The 10,343-nt window shown below is 41.3% G+C and overlaps 1 protein-coding gene across 2 annotated transcripts; it reads left to right on the forward strand.

Moving 5' to 3' along the window:
• Nucleotides 1-580: 580 nt before the first annotated feature.
• Nucleotides 581-10,001, forward strand: LOC105698224 (neprilysin-1). 2 transcript variants are annotated; one of them, XM_023433461.1, is made up of 12 exons: nucleotides 581-738; nucleotides 801-901; nucleotides 976-1,137; nucleotides 1,197-1,280; nucleotides 1,370-1,575; nucleotides 1,686-1,889; nucleotides 1,975-2,079; nucleotides 2,280-2,421; nucleotides 2,513-2,630; nucleotides 2,704-2,794; nucleotides 6,600-6,776; nucleotides 9,513-10,001. In XM_023433461.1, the coding sequence occupies exons 1-12, from the start codon at nucleotides 719-721 to the stop codon at nucleotides 9,693-9,695; spliced, it is 1,593 nt and encodes a 530-aa protein (XP_023289229.1). In that variant the 5' UTR covers nucleotides 581-718; the 3' UTR covers nucleotides 9,696-10,001. The 2 variants fall into 2 exon arrangements, with proteins under 2 accessions (XP_023289229.1, XP_023289230.1); XM_023433462.1 differs by lacking the exon at nucleotides 9,513-10,001 and adding an exon at nucleotides 6,836-7,903 and having other exon boundaries at nucleotides 583-738.
• Nucleotides 10,002-10,343: the final 342 nt, after the last annotated feature.

Raw genomic sequence — 10,343 nt, forward strand, 5'->3', positions numbered from 1 at the left:
CCCAATGCATGTATTTGGTAAAAGCAACCGATTTCATTGTTTTTGTGCGATTAATCGCCACTAGATATGACTCGTCATGAATGTGACTTTGCAAAATATACTGTTTCAATTGGATGGATGCATTTGGCGCAATTTTTTTACACCGACGGTGTTTTTGTGTTGATCATACCTTACACGCACACACTAACACACTCACACGCGCGCGCGCGCGCGCGCGCGCACACACACACACACACACCTAATTAGTTTGAAAATATATAAAGTAACAAATTGTATAACGTAGAAGTCTCTTTTTCTGACTCATTACTATTTCAAAAGATGTATCCGTTTTATTTCAATTTCATGAAATATTCGCGTTTTGTCACATGCTATGTATACGACTCACTATCGACGTCGGTTAACCTGTTTTGAGTGATACGGACCCCCCCAGCTATTGGTTCGATTACTCAACTATTTCCAACCACGTCCTGGTGATTTGTAGCGCTTTTATGAAGGAGATATCAGTTAAAGTTTCATAACTATTGGCAAATATGTTTAAAAAGAACCTTTACTTACGTTCCGTTAGCAATTGCTCCACTTATCTTTAGAAAAGTTTACTATCCAAGTTTTCATGCACCTATAAAAGTTACTGAAATATAAAAGCAGCATTAATATCATCGACGTCCTTGGTGGTACCAGTTGATAAGTCCAGCGTCGTTAGTTTCCGCACCAGCTAAACATGATCGGAAATATTTATATGTGCGTTGATGAAATATCATTCAATGAAATACGCAAGTTACGATTGCACTTATATTTTGCAGAGCGTGTGCAGTCATTGCAGTTGTCTGTTTCCATGCCACCATCAGTTCAATACTACCGGAAAACTACCCTGTATGTCCAACTGCTGCATGCAGAGAAATTGGTTTGTAAGAATTTATTTTTGTAATAATGATAACGAGTATTTCATTGTTTTTCATGTACTTCGATGTTTTTCAGCTGACGATATTCTGAGGAATATAAACGAAAACATGGACCCTTGCACCGACTTCTACGACTTTGCCTGCGGAAATTGGCCCAAGCACAATCCCATACCTCCTGGGGAAGACTTCTATCAGCAATTCATGGTAGCGTCTAATCGGAAGGATGCTCGGATTAAAGGTACCTTGATGAATTTCAGTAAGTAGAACGATATTTTCACTCACATTTTATGTTTACAGCGATTTTGGAAGGGAAGCCAGATCTCAATGAGAATCCTGCTGTGGAGAAAGCAAGGAAAGTGTTCGCCGCGTGCTTGGACACTGGTATGCTTTTCATGAAATTATTAATTTTTACGAATACACATTGAACATTGAAATGAAATTTAAAATCATAATGGTTTTTCTAACTTTAGAGGCCACTGATAAGACTGGATTCAAAATTTTGGCTTCGATTTTGGTGCAAAATGGTGGATGGCCTGCTGCGACGGAGGAATGGGATTCAAGTTCGTGGACCTGGCAAGCAGCAGACAATTATTACAATAGTTTTATTGGCCTCTTTCCACTATATCAGATTGCCGTCCAACCTGACTCTCGAATTAACGGCACTGTGTTAATAACTGTAATTCATTTTTCCAGATATTTAATGAAGTGGACAATTTTTTATACTTACATAAAATATACTAAAATATACTAAAACACTAATAAATACTTAAATAATTTGATTTTCAGCTTCAACTTCCTGACGTTAAATTTAAACCGATTTACAGTATATTAGTAAATCGGAACTTATTTTTTAAGGAAATTACAGCATATAAACATTATATAGAAAAGTTAATTGTCACTGTTGCGAATGCTACGGGTTCGCAGGTATCACAAGAACAGGTTGCTTCAGATGCTCATGCAATTGTGGATTTTGAGTCCAAATTTTTTAAGGTAACTTCCAGACTTTTAGCGAATTTTTCAATTATTCGGTGATACAGAATTATAATTCTCAAATTCATAATATTACCATTTACAGCTCGTTTCCGAGACCTATGAGTCCCCGTTGTATTACGAAATGATGAACATTTCATATCTGCAGGAATATTACGACGTCGCAGATCCTAAGAATGAAAGCGGCAAGGTGAGAACTTACTAGAAATTGTTAATGGATATTATTCTAATTAAATATGAAAAACAATATTTTGAAAATAAGTTCAAGCCTACTTTTATCATATTTGTAACCGCATTCTCGACATTTAAAAAAAGGAACTCAATCCTCAAACTGAATTCACAGTTTTCGAAAGACGAAGAATTTCTAGATTTCATTTGATATTATTTTAGATAAATTGGTTGAGCTCTATTCAGGCCCTTTTCAAGGAAATTAGCAGGACGATTGACGGTTCGCAAATGATTATAATGGACGCAAGTACATTTTTGTTGGGTTTGGCAGAGTTGTTGGATAAAAGTTCTCCTAGGACCCTAGGTAGAGCTTCGTTATTTTTATGCTATCACTTAAAACTAAAATATTCCATAAAAATAGATTGTCTTTGTAATTGAATGTCACATGTTTGCAGTGAATTACATACATTTCAAATTCGTGGACCACATGGCTAAGCATACTACTGAAAAGGTGAGAGAGTACATTGCAGACCTGAACAACGTTCTTGTCGCAACCGAATCTCAAAAACTACGGTAAGATATTCGAAAAACAATTAATGGAGATGTTCCACATTTATGTATTTTTAATGAATTTCTATGTACACAGGTGGAAGCAATGTTTGCATCAAAATGAAATGTCGCACGTCGTGTCCTATGAATATATAAAGAGGTATTTTCCTGAGCACTCTAAGGCTGCTGTAAGTGACTATTTTTTTTTTTAAGAAATACGTCGCATCACAAATGTAATTGTACACCGTTGGTTAAAAACTTCCCCTTCACTTCTTGAAAAAGGAGTCGAAAAGTCGTGTACAATTTTTTCCTTCAATGCATCAATTTCCTGCAATGACTAATTGTAAGTGCCACATAGTCAATCAATCGCGATTCCGCACGGCAAGCATAGCGAAGAGGACACCGGTAAGGTTGCTACGCCCCAGACAACCGAACACAGCCCTCCGGCGTCCTCTCCGCTATGCGTTCCGATAGGCAACGCGATTGATTGACTGTACTTCCCTTAGTTATTACAGGAAATTCATGCACTGTAGGAAAAAATAGTACAGGATTTTTCGACTCCTTTTTCATCACGGATAGCGCTGTATGAACCGTGACTACGAGTTCTGTTACACTCTGTATAAGTCAGAAATTATTTGTTTCAATCTGTGTCATAGACAGCTACGTATTTTAAATTGCGTCGTGGACAGCGCGAAGGGAAAAAGTGACCTTCGGTAGTCTGTATATTATTTAAACGATTCATTCGCGTGTTTAACACTTATAAATTATTAGTGTATCGCGTACGCGATGTCAGTACGCCGGAAAAGAATACTGTACCACCAGTTGACGGAGTTTGATAGTGGTTACTGATAGAGACTCGCTTATAATGGAATGAAATCGCACATCGAACGACGCGTAATTTTTATACTATGAAAGTTGCATAAGCAACAAACTCGGGTAGAACAGAGTTGTACATCATCATGTCCACGGTTGTAAACACCCTTTTGACATTTAAGGTGATATGAAAGAAACAGCCTATACAGGGTGTTGCATAAATGGTGGGTACGGTTTATACAGCGCTATCCTTGTTGAAAAAGAAGTCGACAAATCCTGTACTATTTTTTCCTACAGTGCATAACTTTCCTGTAATAACAAATTGAAGCACAGCCAATCAATAGCGTTCCTCAACGGAACGCAATTGATGGAAAAAATGGTACAGGACTTGTCGACTCCTTTTCAATAAGGATAGCGCTGTAAAAATCATGCCCACTATTTTTGTTACACCCTGTATACATCTGAAACATCATATTGTTAGTGAAAGTATTCTCCGGATTGGATGTACCGATTCGTTTCACATTTTACCACGTGAATGTGAAGGCCCATGATGTGTAGGTCCTGAAACTCATGAAATTTCATTTTTTATACCAAAATTTGTTTATTTATCACGGACTGGAACCAACATGGTGTTGTCCGTTCACGTTTTTGAAGGCCTCGAATCGAAAATGAAGAGTTTCAGGACCTAGCTCAGACAATTTAAAATACTATAGAAATGGAGTATTAAAGAGTCAGATGGAAAAATATGGAAAATACTTTCACGAATAATTGTATGAGAATGCTGGCTTGTTCCGTGGGTAACTTGCAGATAAATGTCACAGATAGTGCCGTTCATCCATTGGAGTATTAAAAATCATGAGTCCACAGGATTTCAATAGTTTTACTTCAATCTCATAATAATTATTCTACTGAAATGACACATGAAACGCTTCATGTCGCATAATTTTCAAGAGTGTAACAGACTTCAACATAAACATAAATGTCGGTAGCGTTCCGCCAGCTTATGTTGCCACTTGAGAATCCAAAATGGCGCCACCGCCGACCAGGGTATAGATGAATTTTATTTTACCGACGTCGATTAAATTTCTCAGCGCCTTTCATATCACCTTACGCGAGAAAGCGGACAGCCGATCCGCGCTTCAGCTTCGAACCATATATCTTCTGCAGCAGCTTTCATACATAAATAACATTCGGCAGTAATTAGAAAAGTGTCCATCTGAACGATACGATGTCGTTTACAAGTAGCAGGGTTAATGGCATGGTGTACTCTCCAGCTGCTACCTCTGATCGCCAGACTCCATCGTAAACAGCTCGAATGTCGCGCACAGCAGGACTGAAGGACAAAGTGACAGCACATAGCTGTCTCCGACGAGTCACGATTTTGTCTGGAAGCTGAGAACGCACGGATCTTGGTTCGTTGCAGATGGAGAGAACATTCACAGAAGGGTATACCAAACCCCGCCATCGGCATCCGCGGATAAGCGTAAAACCGCTTGCACACGCATCAGCAAAATCGGCTCCGGCTTTTTTTTACCAGAAACAATGCAAATGTTTATTTTTATTGTATCCGACAAAAAGCCAGTGCATATGCAATCGATCTAATAATTTAGGGAGGTCTTTGCGTACGAAGGATGCCCTATTTCCTATAAATCTAGAGTACGCTGACGATGCTTCAATACAGCATCGAGACTCTGAAACTGGAGGGTAGTAATTCTGTTCTGACAATTCTCTGATACATTATTTCAGTAGGACACTTGTTCACATGTGATGAGTACGGTACAAGCTTTCCTCGCCTTGGAGCATACTCCAGTGCTTTCGTGGCAGGCTCTTTTGTCAGATATTAACTTGATCGAACATGTTTGAAACACGATCGGTCGGCGCGTCTTCAGCATTCCCCTCCCACTGAAAGTAAAATGCTCAGATGACGAGGCAATAGAACATTCCTCAAGCTACTATTCAGTATAAGGTCAACTCCCTTCGCCACTGTATAACCGCTTGACTCTAAAATGCCGGTAGCTACATGTCGTGCTAAGGATGCTCATATACGCAGGAAAATAATTCAGTCATAATAACAAATTTTATTTGCTGCAGCAACAGTAAACACTTAAAAATCGGCCAGCAAAATCTGATTACGGAAACGTTTTTGCTGTATGAAGAACCGAAAAACTGAGACAATACAAAATATACTCATGTTAGTAAAGAATGTATGTGTTCTTTACTAACTGTGACGAACTATATATCGCTCATTTGATCGAGTCCCAACAACGGTACTTTTTCGGCTATTGCTAAAAACAGTTCACTACTTCCCAATTCAACAAGCATTATTTTCACAGGAAGCTCTCCCATAGTTACACCAACATCTGATACAAATTCAAACATTTTTGCTACCAGTGTAATTACATGTAAAAAAGACGTTTGCACCCTTAACAAAGGACAGTGTTGCTAATAAATTTTTTCTCCCACTGCAGTAATTGCACCAACAGCAAAAATGTTTACAATGAATCAAACGTAAACCTAGAGGTATTACCTTAAAAAAAAAATACTTCCTAAATTAACCGTGTTAGTGTCACGCAGCGCGATCGCACTTTTCGCGTACTGTGGTGAACTGTGTCGTGATGTTTGGTCCCGATCGTCAATTCGCAACGCTATCGCGCTTCATGGCACAATCCGACACGGATTTTTAAAAACCCCTGGCACTAAAACGGTTAACAAATAAAATTGTAGCAATTGACAATAAAATGTCCTAGTTACTACTCGATCAAATGAGTAGTATCCAGTTTGTTGTCACTAGTAAAGAATACTACAACCATGAATAACGTTTTTATCGCTCTAGTGAAGTCATAATCTATACACCAAAATCATTTATGGAAAAAGAATTTACTGGCCCATTTTCAAATGCATACATTTGCTGTAGCAAGTCAAATTCTTTATTACGGCTGTGAATTATCTTTTGCATTCATTACTACAAAAGTAAAACTTTATCATCATTGCTATGCATTGCTAAAAATGTAATTGTCTTTTTTTTTCATGTATGCCTATGCATTGAGTTATCCTGTTCAGTTCAGCACTCTTTGTTTACTACTTATATAAGTATATAAATATAAAGTTTTGTTGTAATAATACTTCGAGTTTTTGAGAGGGAGGGGGGACTTTTGACCAGCAGTGTAAATTTGTTTAAAGGCACTGAAAATGATCGATGACATCAAAACACAATTAGAGCTTCAAATTCAAAGTGCAAGTTGGATGACCCAGGAAATAAAACTTGCAGCAATAGAAAAGCTGAAGAACGTAAAAGAGTACATTGGTTATCCAGATTGGTACAGTAACGAAACAGCTGTGTACAACTACTATAATGAGGTAACTACTTTTACATTTTTTCTAATTGCTTATTGATCATAATTAACTTTCCGCCTCAGCTTTGCACGGGAGTCCAGAAAGCGCTCACATGGCCGTATTTTTAAAGACTTGCTTCACTAAAATCGCCATTATTCGGTTCTCTCTGGTCATATTTAAATGATGCATAGGAGACAACTTTTGCAATAGCGAGCGCTGCGGTTCGCGTTACTTTAGGCTGCGTACAGACTTGCAACTGCGTGGCACAACGTTCATCCCATACAAAAATTGGGTTGGTTGCGGGATGCAATTATAAATCTGTAAGCAGCCGTGCGCAAGGGTGAGGGTTATACGGGGGTCTACTATAGTAAAATTCAACAGTATATTAACGGTAATATTTTTATTTCACTGTAACATTAATTTTCATTTCTGTAGTATGTCACGTATGGAACTTTCTGATTATCGCAATTAATCGTTTGTATGTTCAGTATGAGGTATACATTCAAACCGTTCTTAGGCGAAGTAGTACAATCACGCATACAGAAAATTCAAAACATTTTCGACCATACATTCAGTCTAGGGAATTCGCATTTTCACTCGGAAGGTATAAATTAAGCTGAACAAACTCAGTTGTGGTGAAAGTGGGAGAAGTGAGCACTCTTAAAAAAGATACGAAATCAACCTCCTAATTTCTGAGGCATTACTTTAGCAGTAATACTCATATCATTATGTTAAGATACCTTGATAGAAAAGCAAGTTGGCTGAATCGATCGTTGCGCTTCTTTCCAAAATTATATGAACTTTTTTGCAAATCGGTCTACTTTATCGGCGGTAGTGATCGTCACTTTACAATATTGCCACATTTATTTCCAGCTCATGGTTTCTTAGGTTACCAATAGTAACATCTCGCCAAAGCATGAGTCGATCTCTGTTCGGCGTTCGCTTCATGTCGATCGAACCCCCTACCTCGTTACCCTCTGGGGCGTGCGACACATCCAAAACGTCCCAAGCTTGACTGTTCTCGGCTTAACGATTGTTTATGGTTGACCGATCCCCCCGCCCTATTTCCCCTCGGCCTATGTTACTTCCAAATAGTAGATTCCCAAAACCCCGAACTCTGCGCCATCATCCCATCATGCCATCAAATCCCGCAATCGAAACAGTTACCATTAACATTTTTTAAAATGATAATTAATTCACAAATTAACTTATTTATACATGTATATGTTGTGACGAATGAAATGAACGAGGTGGATAGGTTCCGGGCCCGCAGCGCCCGGACGATCACTCGTCTCGTGACCTTCGCCCGATCGTCTAGGCGGATCCGTTCGAGCCACTCAAAAATTTCCCTGTTTCGGGAACGAGACACGAAGTTGGGCGCCAGGCCTCCCCGGAGGCCAAAAAACAAACTCTCAACTCTCGACAATCTCAAAAATGCAGAACACTCGAACAAAACTCGATAATCTCAAATAAACTCAAAAGGCTAGGCTCGAACGATCTCCGCCTCGAGGATCGTCGCGGCGCGGTCGGCTAGCACAGAACGCACGCGCCAGGTTCGGAGAAGGCGGGGTAAGATCAGACTACGGAATTTGGGGAAAAACTCAACAAAGTGGGGTACAACTCAAATCGGGGAAGACTGAATCGGGGAAATTTGGAAGAATTCAGTTCAGATACTCAACAACAGAAATCCAGAAAATTAACAGATTTATTCGGATTAGAAAAATAAATTACCGAACAATTTTGTACCGCGGATAACAGATACTTACAAAAGACGACGGGGTTCGACGTAAGGTCGCCTCAAAGAAAATCAAATCCGAAACGAGACAATTCGAAAAGATAGCGGTTCGCAATAAACGCGATCCGACAAATATAAAGAGAAATCCACGGCTACTCGGCGCCGGGAAAGACAAAGGGCGCAACAAATCCGAATCGGGAAATTCGGATGACAAATTTGGTTTAAATTCAAAAAGAAACGGGGCGCTAAGGCTGAAATTGGATTCCTAAAACAATATTATGCGCTCGCTCAAATGGACAGACGAGCTCAATATTACGCGATAAAATGCTATTCTGAATTAATCACGCGATATAATCTCGATAATTCCGAACTCTAAATTTCACAACTTTACACCAAAAATTACTCAACGAACGAGTCGCAAAACTAATCTCAAAATTAAACTCCAAATTAAACCCCAAAATATCAATTCTAACCGGAAGATAATTGGGTTTTCCGGGAAAACAAAATAAGTCGCGGACGCAGGCGACCACGCGGTTGCCGCGCGGCTTCTACGCCTCCGACCCCGAGGGACAGACAATAGACAATCCTAATGCTCGAACGCTGGCCGTTATAAAAAGCCTCGAAATTCGCACACTAGAAAAACCCTCTCACCGAAAACCAAAACCTTTCACAAATTTTCGTGAGACGATCACTCTAAAATATTTAAAAAAAGCCACTTCTCTCGCCACGGGCCCAAGCCGTTCACAAACCTACGTGACGAAAGATAAATTTACGTACTCGAAAACTAGTCGCGGCGGAAATCAAAACCGTTCACAAACTTCCGCCAGACAAAGAAAATTAAATTTCACGGCCAGACAATAGAAAAAGGCTTAAACTGCGCGCTCCTACTTGAAATGGCGCGACAGAAAATTACCGGACGTAGAAAATAATGGGACATGGCACAAAGAAAAATAAGTCGCCCTGGTGCCCGCTCGAGGAACCCCGCGGTCTCCCGAGAGGCTAACTCTAATTCCGATTTCCTTCAGCCGCAGGTTCCACCAGGGCAACCGGAAGATCGCCCGCGTAAGACTAACGACGACCGACCACGCGGTATGCTTTCGTTCACCAGCGCGACACTATCCGGGCCCTACGGCTTCACGAATTTAATCGGGGACTCAAAACAATCTCAAGAAAGGGGTCCTCGACCGGACACATGGCACTTAATCTGACCAAGAAAATTTACTGCCGCTCGCTGGCCCCTCGGCTGAGTTTCCCTCGCTGAGCCGGGAAATCCTTCGGTCTTCATTGGAGAAAGATATTTAGGAAACTTCAAGACAACTGGTAGAAGCGTGGATCTGGACGGTCCGATAATCGCAGGCAGAGAAAATCGGAGCTCTCCGTGCGCTGTCCTAAGTAGGGATTCGGCTGGTCCGTCCGAATCCTAATCGGCGCCGTTGATTGTTCGAGACGCTCCTTGATTTCCCGATTTTGGCGGACGGCGTGCGCTGGCCCAGTTCCTGGGACCCGGGGTTGCGGTGGCGCAATTGCGGCGGCGTGGTTACAGCGGCGCGGTTGCCGGGTAACGGCGCGAGCCCCGCGCGCGTCGGGCCGCCGGCAATGCCACAGCCGTAGCGAGCGATGACGAAGCCCCGGCGCGTCGAGATGTTCGCGGCGGCCTCCGGCGGATCCTGGCTCACCCGGGGCAGATCATGGGATAGGCCCCAGGTACTCCGGCGAAGATAGGATCGGGCTCCTGGCCCGGAAGTCGTTGGGAGGAGGGGATGCCGGTGCACGGTATCCCCCCCACCCCTACCCTTGTCGGTGGCAGCCAGGGTCTTCTCAGGAGCTCCCGCTTTCTGGTCCGGCTCCTGGCCGGG

This window comes from Orussus abietinus, unplaced genomic scaffold, assembly GCF_000612105.2.
Source record: "Orussus abietinus isolate OABI.00-Male unplaced genomic scaffold, Oabi_2.0 scaffold632, whole genome shotgun sequence".
Taxonomy (NCBI): Eukaryota; Metazoa; Arthropoda; class Insecta; order Hymenoptera; family Orussidae; genus Orussus; species Orussus abietinus.

What these genes read in the sequence shown, in the direction of transcription:
- LOC105698224 (XM_023433461.1), top strand. Translation starts at nt 719, where the DNA reads ATGATCGGAAATATTTATAT. An exon ending in CGCCGCGTGCTTGGACACTG is followed by an intron (nt 1,281 to 1,369) that starts GTATGCTTTTCA and finishes TTCTAACTTTAG; the next exon opens with AGGCCACTGATAAGACTGGA. An exon ending in CTGAGCACTCTAAGGCTGCT is followed by an intron (nt 2,795 to 6,599) that starts GTAAGTGACTAT and finishes ATTTGTTTAAAG; the next exon opens with GCACTGAAAATGATCGATGA.